General features: G+C 46.2%; 1 protein-coding gene across 2 annotated transcripts in view; it reads left to right on the top strand.

Annotated features, from left to right (window-relative positions):
* CCDC60 (coiled-coil domain containing 60) overlaps positions 1-16,823 on the top strand; it is a 161,452-nt gene extending 144,629 nt beyond the window's left edge. For both annotated transcript variants that reach the window (XM_053205827.1, XM_015068571.3), the window contains 7 exons: positions 3,987-4,071; positions 7,375-7,446; positions 10,009-10,071; positions 10,704-10,826; positions 12,703-12,834; positions 14,506-14,695; positions 16,416-16,823. In XM_053205827.1, the coding sequence (XP_053061802.1) occupies positions 3,987-4,071; positions 7,375-7,446; positions 10,009-10,071; positions 10,704-10,826; positions 12,703-12,834; positions 14,506-14,695; positions 16,416-16,517 (767 nt within the window). In that variant the 3' untranslated portion in view covers positions 16,518-16,823. The remainder of the gene's footprint in view (positions 1-3,986; positions 4,072-7,374; positions 7,447-10,008; positions 10,072-10,703; positions 10,827-12,702; positions 12,835-14,505; positions 14,696-16,415) is intronic.
* Positions 16,824-18,293: the final 1,470 nt, after the last annotated feature.

Below are 18,293 nucleotides of genomic sequence, written 5' to 3' on the forward strand. Positions count from 1 at the left end.
GTGCCTAAGCGGCTCAGTTGGTTAAGCATCCAACTCTGGATTTTGGCTCAGGTCATGATCTCATGGTTCGTGAGTTCAAGCCCCCCATCGGGCTCCATGCTGACTGTGCAAAGCCTGCTCGGGATTCTCTCTCCCTCTCTCTGCCCCTCCCCTGCTCGCTCTCTCTGCCTCAAAAATAAATAGATAAACTTAAAAATAAATCTGATGCAGTGTTGCCCAGCTTCGCATCTTTCAAGACTCCCCACTGCCTCTAAAACGGTGCATCTGATCTTGTCCCAAGCTGTTACAATAGGCTCAGCTTTCGCCACTTCATACCTTCCACCCAGCACTCCAACCTCACCGAATAGCTTTCCTCTTCTTAAACAATGCTCGTTCTCTCATGTTGTCCTCTGTCTGCAATGCCCTTGAACATGTGACACTTTAGTCTGGTGGACTCCTAGTCAACCTTCAAGACCCAACTCAAATGTTCCCTGTGACGTCTTCTCTGACTCTCCTGGGTTCCCTCCCTGTCATTTCCCTTAGTACTTATATTTGGTTTTACTGAGTACTTAATTTTAACTTACAATTGTATCTCAGTGTATCAGGAACTCCTTTTGGCTAGATACAGCAATCTGAAAAATAGTAGCTTAAGAAAGATATTTATATTTCTTACAGATTAAAAAAGACCAGTCCACAGCTGGTATGGCTCCAAAAGGTCATCAGGAAACCTGCTTCCTTCTGTCTTTCTCTGCCATGATTCTCAGCATTACTTTACGATCTAAAATGGCTAGAATGCCAGCCATCACAGCCACATGCTAGGCTGGAAGCAGAAGAAAGTAGGTGAAGTAGGAAATTGCTCACTCCCAGCTGAATTGAAGCAATCTTTTCAGAAGCTCCATACAACATTTCTACTAAACTCTCATTGCCCAGAATTTAGTCACAGGGGCACACCTAGCTGCAAAGATGTTGGACAACAGGTCTAGTAAAGGCTTACCCTCACACACATAAAAGCACACACACACACACGTGCGTGCGTGCACGTGCACATATTTCTATTACTAAGGAAGAGGGGGGGAAAGGAATGACGTCTTATTCACCTTGAGCCTGGCACACTGCAGGTGCACAACAATGACCAGGAGATGCGTTTCCACCAGATAGCTATGTCCCAAAAAGAAAGTCTTTCTATTTCCACCTCCTCACCCTTCCCCTCTATTTATACATTATCCTCATCCCATTTGTCAGAGCCTTGACAAAAGTAGATTAATTTCCCAGACTTTCACTGCCTTCTAAAACCTTCTCAAATTTATTCTGAATTCATGAATCCTATTCTGAGAGACACCATTTGACCAAGGTCTAATTTCCAGGGCTGGCTGCATAATGAAGTCTTTGTGGAGGCAAATCACTGGAGACAGCAGGTTGTGGCCTCTCCATGGACTGATCCCCTCCCCAAATCAATGGCAAGGGGATTCTCGAGAAACCAAAGCCCAGGCCATTCCTGCTGCCAGTCTTGAAGCTCCCAGTCTTGGAACTGTAAGAGGAGAAACTCACTTAAATAGCAACCCAGAAAAGATGCATCCCACGGTGGCTAACGTTCCCCCAGAACCCAACCCCATACAACAAAAAGACCTCCTCCATTTTCCCCTAAAGAGGAAGGAATGAGTTTTGTCACTCAAGAGTGAGCTGTGTGGACAGGCTGTAGATGGAAGGTGGAGGACAGAAGTCAGAATTTTTTTTCTTTGGCGGTGTGATTTAGCACTCGAAAACACAGGATGCCATTGTCTGTGAGCAATGGGTAGTGTCCTCTCCATTGCTCTGGGGACTCAGGACTGAGCAGGTTCCTCTGAGTGTGGGCATCCATTCCAGGACTGTCTTCCTCAGGGAAACCCTATTTTGTGGCACCTGCTCCCCTTCCAAACAAGTATCTTCTCCCAGGTAGCCATGAGGCGTAGATGTGGGCCTCCAAGCCCCCAGGCTTTATTCTAATTCATATGTAACCAAACTCAGGTACATGATGAATGGAGCCTGATTTTGGTTGGGCACCATACATTCCCAGAAGCATTATCGGCAAGCAGAAAAAAAAATTTTTTTTTCGGTGCATTAAGGGAGCGAGGAGCCTTCTATATGATTCTCTAGGAAAGCTGCCTGACATGCCAGGTCACTAGGGTCATTTGCTGGTATCCACCCACCCCTAGGCTGGCTTGCTTGTGAGTGAGGGCAGGAGTGGGGGAGCAGTCAGATGTTGCTCCTTGGTTCTGAGGAGATGGGAAGAAAGTGGAGGAACCAGCTACAGGTGCCTTACTCATAGGCTTCTAGACACTCGCCAAGGATTCTGGGATGTGCAGCAGTAGGGGAGGTGGGTGTGACAAGACAACGAGGAAGATCAGATTCAGGTCAAATGGAATCATGCCCTCAAATTACTGGGAAGATAGATTACTTGAGAATGAAGAAGGTGGAGTAGAAAATGGCTGAATGAGGGTGTTGTTCACAGCCTAGATGGCTCCAAGGTCATTGAAGAGGAACGCCCTTGCCCTAAGCACCCACTGACTGCATTCATAAACAAGGCTGGATACAAATGGCCATAGCAAGCACTGGGCCTCACTCTTCTAGGTATGGCTTTTAAGACCTGCACTTGCGTTGACTACAGGCACCTGACAAAGGGTGAAAAGGGTCCCCACTGGCACTGTCCTCCTTCACTGAACCCCCAAATCTAGCTCAAGTTCTTCCAAATTCTTCCCTCTTTTTCTCTCCTTAGCCATCCACTTATTTACTCAGCAAATGCTGACTGAGAACCCTCGATGACAAGCACAGTGCCAGGTACTTGTAAATCTGTATCCATATAAAACATGTAGGATTTCTACTGTCCCACTCCAAGTACAGTTCATTTTCTAATATTAGTTTCTCAGGGCTGCGTCATGAAGTACCATGAACCAGAAGGCTGAAAACAACAGGAATTTATTGTCTTACACAGTTCTAGAGGCTGGAATCCAAAATCAGGGTGTCATGGGGCTATGCTTCCTCCAGAACCTGTAGGTGGGGAATCTTCCTTGCCTCTTCTAGCCTCTGACAGTAGCTGGCAACCCTCAGCTCTTGGCTCTAGATGCACTGTCAATCCAATCTGCCTCTGCCATCACAGGCCATCCTCTCCCTGAGTGTCTGTCCCCTCTTGCTATAAGGACACCAGTCATATCGGATTAAGACGCCACTCCACTGAAGTGTGACCTCATCTTAACTTAACTAATTACACCTGCAATGTCTCTGTTTCCAAACAAGAATGTGAATAGTTCACGTTCTGAGATACTGGGTGATTAGGACATCCACATATCTTTTGGGAAGACACACTTCAACCCCTAACAGTCAGGTACAAAAATGTATTTCTACACTATAGAAAACAGCAACAACATTGAGGATGCAGGGAAAAGTCCACTAGAGGCAGGAGAAATGGGGCAGCCCGAGCATGCACACCTGCCCAATGGCCACCGGCAGCGTGCAGCAAGAATGAACCCCATCTCAGAGTCTTTTACAGGGGAGCGGGTGGTCTGGATTTTTATGTGAAACCTTCCAGTTTGAAAAGCTGGGCATCTGCATCAAATCAAACAAAACCTGTGAGCTAGATTCAGCCTGTGGGTCACCAGGTTGCCACATCAGGTCTGTGGGATCAGAGAGGGTTTCCTGAACGAGACGATTTCTTCTGAGAATTAGAAACCGTTTTGTCTCTGGCTACACTAGAGTTTAAGGTCGGGGAGGGGAGTGAGATGAGACAGGAGAGAAAACAAGCAGCCAGACCCTGCAAAGCCTGAGAGGCCACTTGGAGGAAATGTGGATGCTGTCCAGAAGGAAAACGATGAGTCACTGGTTGTAAGCAGGGAGATAACACCGGGTGTATAACCTGCCAAACGCTGTGGGCTGCCTAGACCCCGATCTACCCTCTCCAGCTCCCCACACACAGAAGCGGAGGGGATACCAGCCCCGCCTGCCCTCTGGACAATGACCTCTCATGTTCCCATCAGATCTGCAGAAGCTCCTGGAGATGGTTCGGGAAGATGCCCGGAGGACAGTCATAATGGAAAATGGGATGCACAAAAAAGCGCCCAGGTATTGTTCTCTTGACCCTTGGGGCAAATACAGGATATCAGAATAACAGTGATAACATTAGCCACAGCAGTTCTGAATCCTTAATATTTTCTCTGTGACAAGCACTGAGCTATGTACTTTGTTCATGTATATCACCTCCCTGGGTTCTTACAACAACCCTCTAAGGAAGATACTGTGGTCTTTATTTTACAAATGAGAAAATGAGGCTCAGAGAGGCTAAGTAACTTGTTCTAGGTCACCCAGCCAACGACGGTAAGGGCACAAAACCTTCTAATTCCAAAAAGCATTCTCTTAACCACCATGCTACCCTGCTTCCCAGGAGTTGTAAGGTTATTCATCCACTCTTTTACCGAATATTTATGACCATGTATAGACTAGGTACAGGAAGCGTTATAAAAGGGAAGCTCAGACTAAGAGGGTGAATACTAGGGAAATGTGATCTAGTCTGGGATGTGGATGAGGATCAGAGAAGTTCCCTCCAAGGAAGAGACTATAAGAGATTGTGGATGAGGCATGAAAAAGAGCTACCCAGCCAAAGTTTGGGGGGGGGGCGGGGTGAGGAGACAGATGAACGTTTCAGGCAGCACATGTGCAAAAATGGTGAGGAGGGACCATGGCGCCTTCAAGGACTGAAGTGCGGCCAGAATGGGACGGAGAGAGGCATCAGTCTGTCTGGGGACCTCAGAGGCCACTTCCAGGATTCTGGTTTCCACCCTAAGAGACTGGCGAGACTGGCTCGTGGCGCTGCACTTGAAGCTGAAGTGTCCTCCTCTTGGCGGGAAGCCTTATCCACGGGACTTCCGACCTCGAAAAGCCTCAGAGAACAGGCAAGCTAGAGCCGGAGTTCCCTTTCCAAGTACAGATCCTTCTGAGTAAGCAAATGACTTCCTGAAAATAAATGACACACTGGAAGAGGTTCTTCATCGCTTTCAGCCTACTGGGATGCCGGCTATGACTTATTGGTTATTGTTATTACCATAATTACAGTTCACTGAGCACTTTCACATGCATCACACCCGCCACTGCTTGCTAAAGACGAATTTGTCTGCTGCTGCCTCAACTGGCATCGGGGCTCAGAGGGTGGCACTCGGGAGGCATCCAGAGACAATGCCAGCCCTTCAGGCCCTGGCCACTGTTACTGATTTATCAGCGTTGGAGACAGACGCTAATGATGAAGCATCAGCTCCCCAGGTCTCTCTCCTTTGTAAGGACTCATGGCATGAACACTGGCATTGGAGGCAGACTGACATGCATCTGAAACCCGGAACAGGTCAACGTAGCCTTTCTCTAAACCTCAGTTTTCTTGTCTATAGAATGAGACTGTGTTGCCTCGAAGCGTTTGCCTTGGAACCAAGGAGGCTAGGGTCAATCTCCATCCCCATAATTTAATTGCTGTGTGATGTCGAGCAAGTTGCTTCACCTCTCTGAGCCTGGTTCCAATTCTGTAAAGTGAGACTCATTAACAACCTACCTCCAAGAGATGTAGTGAGAACTACATAGCCTTATCTTTGTAAAATATTATACTTGTGGAAATAATGTCTATTTCAATGAGAATTAGCTGAAATAATGCATTTAACATATTAATATTAGCACCTGCCTAGCATATCGTAAGCATTCAATACATGATGACCACCGTGATGGTGTTGGTGGTACTTTTGTTTCACACGTGGCGTCCCACAGAATCTTCGCAGCATGTTGCTGAGGCAGGTGTATTGACAGCTACCCATTACCAACACCCCACCACACGGATGGAGAAGGGCGATGACTGACATGCATAAGGTCCTCAAAAGACAGAACCACGCGAGAACACAAAACTCACCGCGTGGCCTCTGTGTTCACTTCAGTGATACAATAACCATGGTTACAAGAGCGAGAACCTGTTGAGGTGTCCCATCTTCAACTCCTCTGGGAGAAAAATCTCCCTAATCTCTCCCTGAGGCAGCAGATACTGGAGGCTTCTCTTTAGAGCTGTAGAGAGACAGTTAAGAAAAGCTGCACATTTTCTTTTGTCCTCCTCGCTTTAGAATCTGGATTGCTTTTTCAATTTAGGCCCCACATCTGTTCCCAGCAGGGATGACAGAGAATTCTGGGGTTTTTAAGAACGCCTAAAAGCCAACTGGATCAGCCCCCAGCCTCAAAGCCAGACTGCCCTCTGGCTGTCTTAGTTCTGTTCAGGCTGCTGTAACAAAAATGCCGCAGACGGGGTGGCTTACAAACAATAGGTATTTATTCGCCACAGCTCTGGAGGCTGGGAAGTCCAAGATCAAGGTTCCAGCTGAGTCGGTGTCTGGCAAGGGCCTTCCCCATAGATGGCAGTCCTTGTCACAGATGGCCGTCTTCTCACTGTAACCTTGCATGGGGGAAGGGAGGGACTTCTTTTGTAAGGGTTTGTAAGAAACCCTGGGGTTTCTTTTGTAAGGGTGCTAATTCCAATCATGAGGGCTCTGACTTCATGAGCTAATCATCTCACAAATGCCCCCACCTCCTAATACCCTCACCTTGGGGATTAAGATTTCAACAGATGAGTTCAGGGGGATGCAAACATTCAGACCATAACATCACCTAGGAAGATGACCTTTTCTTAAAACTCTGCTAGCAGTATTTCCTTTAAAAAAATTTTTTTTAATGTTTATTATTTTTGAGAGACAGACAGAAGGGAGTGGGGGAGGGGCAGAGAGAGAGGGAGCCACAGAATCCGAAGCAGGCTCCAGACTCTGAGCTGTCAGCACAGAGCCTGAAGTGGGGCTCGAACCCACAAACCACGAGATTATGACCTGAGCTGAAGTCAGATGCCCAACCAACTTAGCCACCCAGGCGCCCCTAGCAGTATTTTCTAAGTGTCTCTGGAGATCAGAATCAGCTGGATCCTTGTTAAAAATACAAATTTTTAGTCTTCATCTCAGAACCACTGAATCGGAATCTCCAGAGGAAACTTTATTTTTTAACAAGCACTCCAAGTGAACACTATTTCACAGTATGTTGAGAAATTCTAAGGTTTCAAAATGTGCTCTCTGCACACCAGTTATCAGAAGTGTGTGTGTGTGTGTGTGTGTGTGTGTGTGTGTGTGTGTGTGTGTGGTTTTTAAATGCAACTTCTGGGGCCTCGCCTCAGGCCTAACATACCCAAATCTCTGGGAGTATGGCTCTGTATTAGCAGCAATCTCTCCAGGTCTCCAGGTGATTCCTATGTCCCATAAAGTCTAAGGATCCCTGCTCTCGAAAGAGAATCCTCCCACAGATACTGACTGCCTCCAGGGCACCGTATGTTGAAGGCCTTATTAAGAGACTCATCTTGCTTTGCAGTATCTTGTCAATGCTCCAACAAACCAAGAGTGATTCTGCCTATAAAGACGTGCAGACCACCCGCAAATCAAGGTAGGAGACACCCCACAGTTATAGGGACCGTTGCGGAGGTGCCCCTTACCAGACTATAGAAGGTGGGGCAGGGAGGAGGGACTTTTTCCTTCTTCACTAGAAATAAGCTTCTTAATTCCTGCGGGCGGGGGGGGGGGGGCGGTATCCAGGTGTCTCTCCCCACATCCCAAAGTGAATATCATAAAGTTAAAAATCTTCCTGTAGTAGAGGGATATGAAGCAAGGAGGATGTGTTACAGGACTGCCCTTTCCCTCTTTACTTGAGCAACCTGTAATGAGGGAAGGGAGGTCTGCCCCCATTTCATTTATTCATCTGAAATATACTCATCAATCCCCATGTGTGCCAGAAACCGTGCTAGGTTTGGAGGGATTCAACAGTCTGCTATCATAAATCTCACTATCTGGACTGAAGCTGTAACTTTTTCGTGTGCCACGGACCCTCTGGCAGTCTGAGGACTCCTTTCAGAAAAATGCCTTTAAGTCCGTGCTGTAAATAACAAAAGTTTACAAAGAAATCTGTAGTAATACAGATTATGACATTACAACCAAATGTGGGATATAGTAACCTATGAGCTTCTTTAGCAGTGAGTTATATAATAAGACTTAGCACATCTAATAACTACTATAATTTTAGATTAGTGCTGAGTATAAATGATCTTTCAAAATATCTGCCACAATTGTGATGCAAGGTGCAAATACATGCGATTTCCATTCCTGCTAAAGGCTAGTTGAAATAAAGATGTGACCTTTTTTCCATCTGCATTCATGGGCTCCTTGAATCCTGCCTTTGGTTAAGAATCACTGGTCTAATGGGAGAGCCATGTCTTTATTAAATAATCCCACAGAGTTAGCCATATAATCATGACTATGGAAAGTGTTCTAAAGGAAAAGTAAGGAGGATTGGGTGATTGTTGAGCACCAGGGGCCCAAAACTGAGTTTGACATTTAAGCTGAGACCTGAAGAAAAGAAGACTTAGCTAGCCTATGGCTGGGATAGATGGGAATCGTGTTCCAAGAAAAATGAATAGCACGTACAAAGAGCCTGAGACAGGAGGAAGCATAGAGGCATTGAGCAGAAATCAGTATGGCTGAAACTCAAGGAGGGCCAAGGAAAAGGGAGACAGAGACAGGCAAAGGGTCCTTTGTTATTTACTTCTGTTCGCTTGTTTATCACAGTGAGTGCCACTACTTCCCTCACCTCCCACGTCCCCCGAGTCACACTGTCAGCCCTAGAAGAGAAGAGAGCCACCTTCCAGACCATCAAGAGGAAGGTCAAAGCCAACCCACTCTCCCAAAGAATGCATCTGCAGGGGTTGGGGCTGCTGGTTGGAATCCAAACACAAGGGTTTCTGGGTACTACTCCTGGGGCCTGCATCCCAGGAAGGTGGGATAAGGGCTCAATCCATCACCTACCAGGGCTAACACCTCTAGATCCAGTCCCCTGAGCCTCTGGGGAAAAGCAGCAAAGGTCAGGACCTTTCCTGCGGAGAGGGGTTTGGGAAATGGCAGGACTACCTAAAAGAAGTTCCAGGCGCTACAGGGCCAGAAGGGAAGGGTCAGCAGCACATCACAGGGATAAGAAAAACAGGGTTATTCTCTAGAACCACACAGGTAAGGCAATCAAGTAAGTCTTCCAAGCATTTTGTCGAAACAAAGGGAGACGGGGCAAGAGAGAAGGTGAGAAACACTGATGCTGAAGGACCAGACCACTAAAGTAGGACACAAGAGAAGGTGCAGGGGAGGGACAGGCATGCACAATGGCGCTTCACCCCTTCTAGAAACTCTGACCAGGCAAAGTCACAGGAGGGAGTAGCCACTCAAGGAATTAAATCAGCCCATACCTGGGAAGGGTTCAATGTCATGAGAGCTGACTGATCACAGATGAGGACACTGATGATCCCAAGCTGAGTTGCTTGCCCACAGACTAGGAGCTGGTGGTGCCAGGGATGGGCTCTGGAGCCAGCTCTGTCTGCCTCCAAAATCAAGTGAAGTGAGTGTTCAGCTCAGAGTCCAGTTTAGAGAAGACAATCCTTGAATGAAGAAGCAGTCTGGGTTTGGGAAAATCGACATCATGACTAGAAAGACTTGACTATCCCTTCCCCAAATCTGCACTCAGCCCCAGCTTACATGCCAATTGGTGTAGAGAGAAAAACGGAAGGGCCCCAAGTGAACTTGTCCTCCAGAAGGAAAGACCAATTTTGTACAGATGAAACTGGGATCCAGAAAATATGTCATCCTGACAATATACAGAGACAGAAGGTCAAAGTCAGACTACAAGACTCAGAGCAGGTAGAACTTGCTGTAGACCATGAAACAGGGTTGTATTGGAGAAAGTGGAGAAGAAACAAGAAGGACCCTCCAGGCAGAGGACATGGGTAGAAGCAAGGGCCAATATACACTGAGAACAATATACACTGAGTTCTATGACTGGTCCTTTGATTAGAGCCACTTCCCTTACCCGAATCCTGGAGGCTAGCATAGGAGGTGTCATAGGAGCCCCGAAGACACCTTTTCTGTGAAAAGCAGGCTCCAGGCAACTTGAAACCATCCCTTTGTGTTTCAGTGAAAGATCTAGCAGTACAAGTGGAGAAAGCCACACTCTGCTCATGCAGAAGAAGTCTAAAAGGTAAGCCAGACGGGCAGCGGAACAAACTGGCCAAAGGGACTATGGTAATCACATCCTCTATCTTCCCAGGGGTATGGAAACAACCCAATGCAGACCAGACTCCCCAAAGTCATACACATTACTTAAAGACAAGGGTTGCCCAGGGAAAGGGACTCATGGCCAAGGTGCCAACGCAGACAACGGCAAAAAATTCCTCCTCTGTGCCAGGCACTGGGTGAAGCATTCTATATTCACCATCATGCTTATTCCTCAAAACCAATCCTATGAGGCAGGAGTGTTATCCCATTCTACAGAGGAGCAAACTGAAACCTGGCCAGGTGAGATGTCTTGCCCGAGGCCACATAGCTAAGTAGTGGTACTGGAGTTTGAACTGGAGTCTCCCAGCTCCAAATTCCATTTTCATCTCACTGTCCTTAACATTCACTGGGCTCAGGTGACCGGATGTCTCCCTGTGGACTTATTTAATAAAGCCTGAACCACCAGCTCGATATTGGGAAGATCTGTCCTTCCTATATCCAGGGGAATGCTGAGAGAAGCATTCCACTGCAGAACACCTTGGGGCCCAGGGAGTGCCACATCATGGGTCTGATCTTGCACCCTGTCCCCTAAGCCCTTCTTATCTGTGTCTACAGCCGTACCAACCGGGACATTATCCAGTGCAAGAGTGGCGTGTGTAACACCATGAGGGCAAAGTTTTACAGCGTGGCCCAGGAAGCCGGCTTCTGTCTTCAGGACAAGATGGAAATCCTCATGAAGTAAGGGCACACATATATCCCTTCATCCAAAGGACATTCATCTAGTACCCACCATATGCCCACTGATGCCAGGTGCTGGGGCTTAGCAGGGAGTAAGGACATATTTCCTGCCCTCAGGGAGCTTGCGGTCTCCTGGAAAATATGGGCAGAAACAAATAACTAAATTTATAAATATATAGGTACAAATTATAATCATTGCTATACAGGAAGAGACAGGGTACTATGAGAGAGAGAAACCATGAGGAACTAATTTAGGTCGGGTAATCCAGGAGGACTTCTCTAAGGAGGTGACTTCAGGCTGAGCTTTGACAGATGAGGAGGAGCTGACGATGTACACCAGCAGCAGGCTAAGTACATACAAAGCTCCAAGTCAGGAAGGGACATGGAAAATTTGCAGAGGAGAGAGAAGTGGGGAGTGAGAACTGTATTATGCACAGCCATGAATGCCACACTTAAGACTTGGAACTTGATTTTAAGAGCACCGGTGGGCTACTGGAAGCCTCTCTTTCCTATGCTGACAACCCAGTAACTGTCTCCCTTCCCAGCCTACCCCTTGACTGCGGTGACCATTCACCCCCAATGAACTCATCCATTCGATGAAAGTTGCATGGTCACCCTGTGCTCTATCACCCTTTCAGTATGGAGGCGTTAGGGTTCAGGGCCACCGTTTCAGAGATGACTTGTCTCCGCCTTCTGGGAGCCCCCAGGCTAGTGAAGAATCCAGACAAGTAACCAGACAATGACCAGACAGGCTGATGACAGCCAACATGAGAGTGAGCAGGGGGGGCTAAGGGAACACAGGGGAAGGATGTCTTGCCTAGCTTGAGGCAGCAATCGGAAATGTCTTCCTGGAGGAAACAACATCTTCTGTTTCATAAAAATTGGTGAGATTTCCAGAGCACCTGATATGTACCCACGAGCTTTGTATTCATCACTGAGTCCTTACAACAATCCTAGGAAATAGGTGCTGTTATTAGACCCATTTTATGGATGAGAAAAGTGGGCTCAGAAATGTCTTGTCAAGACAAGGTCACCCAGTGGTTAAGTAGTAAAGATGGAATTTGAACCCAGAGAGTCACACGCAAAGAGGGACAGGAGCTCCAGGGAAAAGCAACAGCAAAGTCTCAAAGGCCAGAAGGGGCACAGGGGACCAGGAACTGCCATTAGTCAGGTGTGGCTGGGGTTCAGGTTGCTTTCAAGGTAACCAGAGAGACAGAGGCCAGATCATAAAAGGTCTTGCTAGCCCAGCTATAGAGGTTGAACTTTATCTCAGAACTTTGTTCATGAGCTAAAGCATAAAATGCTGAGCTGGAAAATGCTGTCGAGACTGAATAATCCAGAGCCTTACAGGGCAAGTTACTCAGGGAACCTTATTCCAAGTAAAACTAAAAGCCATTGAAAGTCATATATAGGTGAATGCACTGGTTATAGTTACAATGCAAAGTCTCCTTAGAGAGCTAGGGCATATGCCCAAAACAGTAAGAGGAGTGGAGAAGAGAGGAACCAACCTGAGTTAAACACCTACTGTGCATCTGGCACTAAGCTCCGCACTTCGCACACATTGTATCACTTAATCCTCACCTCTGAGAGCTAGGACCATTATTATCTTCCATTTTACAGATTAGAAAGCTGTGTAAATACAATATAAAGTAGGGAGAGAATGATAAAAGGTGACTGGCTTTCACAAGAAAAGAGCATTTCAGGACCTTGGAGAGAGCTGTGTCATCTTGTGGCCTGAGCCACATTGTAAACTGAAGAGTGAGAGGGCTGAGGACTTCATAGAGAAAAAGGTGTTTAAGTCAGATCTCAAAGGGCAACTGGGATGGATAAAGAAGGGGGTCTGATCTTCCTCTTTTTCATACATCCTGTGATGCAGGCGCCAAGAAGAGAGAGGTCTCCAGAAGTTCCATTCTTTTGTCTTTGTCTCCGATTTTAAAAAGGATATAGCAAAAATGAGGCATCAAGTCTCCATGATAAAAGGAGATGCAAAAGAAATTGCAGACCACTGGTAAAGATCCCCGGAGTCAGATAAGATGGTCTTTGACGGGGGAAGAGGGAAGGGGAAAGGGGCTGTTGTTGGAAAATCACATTTGATCAAGACAATTCTTGGCCATAGACAGGCTGTCAGGCAAGAACCCCTCAGTTCCTGAACCACAGACAATCCAACAACTGTATTCTCCATATTTATTTTCGGTCTGGATCAGACTATCAAATATGGACTAATTTGCCAGCCTCTTGGAAAATGCAGATGAGGCAAACCACATGAAAATTCCTACAGATTGTGAGGTTTATGGGGCAATCCCTACATTCTCCAAATAAGTTGACCCTTTAAGGATATAAAACCAGGAAGGCATATCCTAGAAACACTGTGCCCCAGCATGGGGTTATAATATAAATACAAGAAAAAACAACATGGACTGAGCAGTTACTGGGTGGCAGACACTAACCTAAGAAATTTTCCTACCTTATTTATTTTATTCCCCACAAAAATCCTGAAAGTTACATATTAATACCCACTTTGTAAACAAGGAAACCTAAAGATTTAAACCCCTGTCTGACCCCAGTCTCTATGCTCATCTAAGATACAGAATTAGAGTCTGCCATGCACCCCATCATGGCAGGGTGAGTAAATCAAGATCTCAGAGTAAGATGAGAAAGTCTAAGCATGTACCCAGGATCCTTTCCATGATTTTAATAATGTAGAATGGGAGCTTACAAGGAGACACAAATAAATATATGAATCTATACCACAAAATATAAAATACAAAGCAATACAAGTAGCCCAAAGTACGCGGTAAATGATCAGTTTCTTCTTCAAATTTCTCTACAATTGATTCATCTATATGGGGGGGGGGGACCTTTTTTTTTTAAAAAAATTTTTAATGTTTATTTATTTTTGAGAGAGAGAGAAAGCAGAGTGTGAAGAGGGGCGGGGAGAGGCAGAGAGAGGGAGACACAGGCTCCAGGCTCTGAGCTGTCAGCACAGAGCCTGACATGGGGCTGGAACTCATGAACTGTGAGTTCATGACCTGAGCTGAAGCTGGACGCTTAACCGACTGAGCCACCCAGGCGCCCCACCTTTTTTTTTTAAAGAGATGCCGTCTCCTGCCTTAAACCCTGGTCACACCTGAACCGCCTCCAGGTAGGAATCTACCTTGTTCCCACCATCTCAAGAATGGATTACCAAACCACCCTCAGACTGCTGCAGCATTCAGAAATGTTTTCTAAACCCGCTGAAACACACAAAGCTGTGGTCCAAGCTTACTCACTATCAGAGACATAGAAAATACACACACACTTCCCCTTCCTCCTCTCCCTCCTCCTCCCTTTTCCCCCTCCGCCTCCTCCTCTTCCATCTTGTGTTTAAGAGCCCCTTGCATCTTGGCAGGTATCCCACAGATATGCCCATGTCCTCCTGGCCTGATTAGCCCTCAAAAGAGAAGCATCCAAAATCTCAGTGCCCCTTCCTTCCTTCTAGCTTTTCACATTGTCTGCTTGATAGAAAAATCATAAATGCTTTAAAGCATGCCCTTAATTTGTTTTTTTAATGAGATGCAAATCATGCTCCAGCTTTTACTGCCCCTAAAAAAATAAAAAGACTTGCCTGATCTAAGATACTCAGACCCACCTCCCATCAGGTTCCTAACTGGCTCTCTCTTCTTGGGATTGGGAATTGAAGGTACTTTGATCTGCTGTCCAAACTCCCCAAAGATCTGAAGAATTTCCGCCCTGCCAAAAAGATCCTGGCGAAACTACAGAAGTTTGGGGAAAACCTAGACCTCAGGATCAGGCCCCATGTCCTCCTGAAAGTGCTACAAGACCTGAGAATCTGGGAACTGTGCTCTCCAGACATCGCTGTGGCTATTGAGGTAACTACTGTGTCCTTTCCCGTCCTCACTGTGCCTCCAGTGTCCTCATTCAGTCATCTCTCAACATCCAGGCACCATTTAAGTGCTGCACACACAATTAAAAAGACATAAGGTCTCTGCCTTCACGGAGCTCATCATCTAACAGGCGAGGGATTATCACATGACCTTGGTGGTTTCAAATCCAGGGGACATTATAGTCTATGTAAATGGTGCCCCCTGGGGAAACTTGGAGGCTTTGGAGACACATCAGTAAATGGACACATGAATAAAGGAACTGGCGATCTTAAGAAGAAGCACTCTAAATCTGGCCCGTGAAACAGCAGCATAGACCTCACCTGTGTGCTTATTAGAAATCTGGAATCTCAGGCTTTAAACCAATGCAGAACCTACATGTAAATGAGATCCCAGGTGATTTGTATGCACAATAAAGTTTAAGGAGCACTGATTTAAGGTAAATGTACAGCGGACCTATCTTAACTAGGATGAGTGGGGAAGGTGACTTTTAAGCTGAAACAGAACTTGACTTGTGTGAGGGACTCCTAGGCAGTCAATAGGTTGGGGAGGAAGCAAGCAAGGAGGTGCAAGGATATAAGGGGACTGCTCAGTCTGTGCAGACTTTTGAAAGTCAAGTTAAGGATTTAAGTCTTCATCTTGAGGCTGCAGGGAAGCCACTGAATGGTTTTTAATGATAGTTTATCATCACTACCCACTCTAGACATTCCTAGGGCATCAAAAGCTATCAGCAAATAGGAGGAGAGGGAGGGATTCCATCCTAAGGTATTAATAGAGATTAACAGAGTGACTTCCTTAATTTCACCCCATGGCATATGTACATTTTCACAGGGCTTTCAATGTCTCAAGATAAAGATGGGACTCTAGTGGTGGAATTCTCAGTCCTCTGGGTGTTTTCATGCCAGACTGGCGCTCCCACAGGCTGACCTGGGTGATTATATGTGGGTGCAAGGTGAGGAGTCCAGGGATGGGGGATAACCCTGTGGACAAATCCCTAGGTCCAGACTCTACTCCCCACATCTTGTGAAGCTCCTTCAGGAAGGACTGGTAGGCTAGTCCAAAACTAACTCAAGGGTAACTCTCCACTCCCCACTTGCCAATTATGGGGTCCACTTTCCACCTGCCAGCTATGGGGGTATAGAAGAGGCAATCTCTGAGTGGGTAAGATAAAGGGGGTATGGATGCTCCCCCATTCTCTGAGGTGAGTTCACCACCCTGGCTAGTAAAATTTAGCATGTTCCTCTCCCAGTGAGAACATCACAGAATGTGGGGTCTCTTAATCCTAGAGCCTATATGAAATTCTACATTTTGTATCTTAAACCTTTCCTGGAAGCAAGTTATCATCAGTTCTCAAAGAAGGCTACAAACCAAAAAAAGTATAAGGACAAATGACTTTTTAAAAAGATATTAAAGTAAGACAGAAAGAAAAATGCAGACAGCTGGGTTTTCCTGCTCTCCCCAAATTTCTCTGGGTCAACAGTGACAAAAAGGGGCTTAGTCTGATGAACCAGGAAGCTGGAAAGGTGTTCTTTTCTTGACAGAACAACCCCCATCACGATGCTCCAGGCATTATGAGTATGTGCATGGTTAAAGATATCCTGGAGCCACCAACCTCAATCACACATATTCTAGGATCTTGGAGGTGGGGCAGGAAAGGGAGTCTAGCTTTCAGACCAAATCTCAGGTTGCCACTGTGTTTTCCCCACAGTTTGTACGTGAACACATCATCCATATGTCTCAAGAGGATTATATCAACTGGCTGCAGAACCGGATCAATATCCCCATCCGATCCCACAGTCTCCAGACATAGACTGGGCCTGGGTCAACCAGCTGTCCCAGTGGAGAAGGACTAGACTACACAGTATTCTTGCTTCCTATCCGGGTTCTTCCTTCCTATCTACTCTCATGGATACCCACTAGAATATATGAGACTGACTTCCGGCAACATTCTAGAGGGAGATACTCCCCGGTGGAAACTCCTCTGAACCTCACACCCCGCCTCAAACTCCCAGTGTCTGTTCCTCATTGGTCCAGTCTGACTCTACCCACTCCCTCTCCAAATTCCTTTACCTTACTCCTCTTCCTCAAATTCTGGCTAATAAAATGGAGCTGAATATTTGGTGTCTGGCTGGGAAAGAGTTGGAGCTGTGGAATTTGGGTGTGATATTCAGATCCTAATAATGACCACAGTTACCATTTATTGAGCTTTCATTATGCAATAGGCCCCCAGTGTTGGGTGAAATTTTATTGCCTGATAATATCATTTATGTTTTTTAATGTTTATTTATTTTTGAGAGAGAGAGCGAGAGGGAACGCTCCAAAGTGGGGGAGGGGTGGAAAGAGAAAGGGAGACACAGAATCCAAAGCAGGCTCCAGGCTCTGAGCTGACAGCAGCGAGCCTGATGCAGGGCTTGAGCTCACGGACCATGAGATCATGACCTGAGCTGAAGTCGGATGCTCAACCGAGCCACCCAGGTGCCTCTGCCTGATAATATCATTTAAATTCTCACAATAACTTGGTTAAGTAGGGAATGGTGATGTTGTCCCCATTTACCACCATTGGAGCTACAGCGTATTTCTCAACATTAAGTATAGGCAACAGATGGATAGTGGGGTAGGTGGGTAGATGAATGGATGGGTGGATGGATGGGAGGATGGATGGACGGATGGATAGGGCATTCATTCCCCAACAAGGCAAATCGTGTGCAAGAAAATCTCCACCTTAATAGTCCTCATATATTTCTGGTGCTCTTGCTTGCATAAGGAAGTTCAACTTCCTGTCATCTCAAATTGTGTATGGACTCATCACCATTTTACCTCTTTTCTCACTTTAGTCTTATGCTTACCTATATTCTCACTAAGTTATAGAACCTGTAGTCATTTTAACTCTCACTGATGGCCCAGCTGATTAATGATTAAACAACTGGACTTGATTTGCTCTTATTCCCAGATTGGCAGAGCACTCACATAGGCTGGCCCTCCACATCTCTTCATGATGATCTGGAAGGGAGGGAGGAGTGTGGAACCAGAACTATTTTTCAGTGTAAGCAACATCTTTTTTTTCTGTTCACCTAGTCAATCATTTACTCATTCATTCAAAGAATGTTTACTGAGAGTCCAATATGCATCAACCAAGTTCTAGGTTCTGAAGATACAGCAATGACCAAAGCAAACAAGGTGCCTTCTGTCTTGGATGTTACATGGAGACAGACAAGTCAAATGGGATCGGCAATGGGATTGCATAGGCAATGGGATGGGCATAGGGATTGCATAGCATCACACGTCTCTTCACACTGACATCCTTTGTTAACATGATACCTTGACAAGCCATGAGGTACAAAGTTGAGACACTGCCTATAAGAAGTCTGCGAAGTTAAGAGATTCCAAACCTCTTTGTATTAAACAGGAATTTAGGTGAGGGGGAGGAGAGAATAAAGGAGAGGAACCAAGGGAGGAAAAAAGAGGAAGAAGGGAAGGGGGCTGAGTAACAGAGTGAGAAGGAAACTAGGGAGAAAACCAACCAGGGAAAAGTCCCCAAGGTGGGGCTGGCCAAGAACTACCAACCAAACCAACCCCCTCCACTGTA

The sequence above is a fragment of the Acinonyx jubatus genome, chromosome D3 (assembly GCF_027475565.1).
Source record: "Acinonyx jubatus isolate Ajub_Pintada_27869175 chromosome D3, VMU_Ajub_asm_v1.0, whole genome shotgun sequence".
Taxonomy (NCBI): domain Eukaryota; kingdom Metazoa; phylum Chordata; class Mammalia; order Carnivora; family Felidae; genus Acinonyx; species Acinonyx jubatus.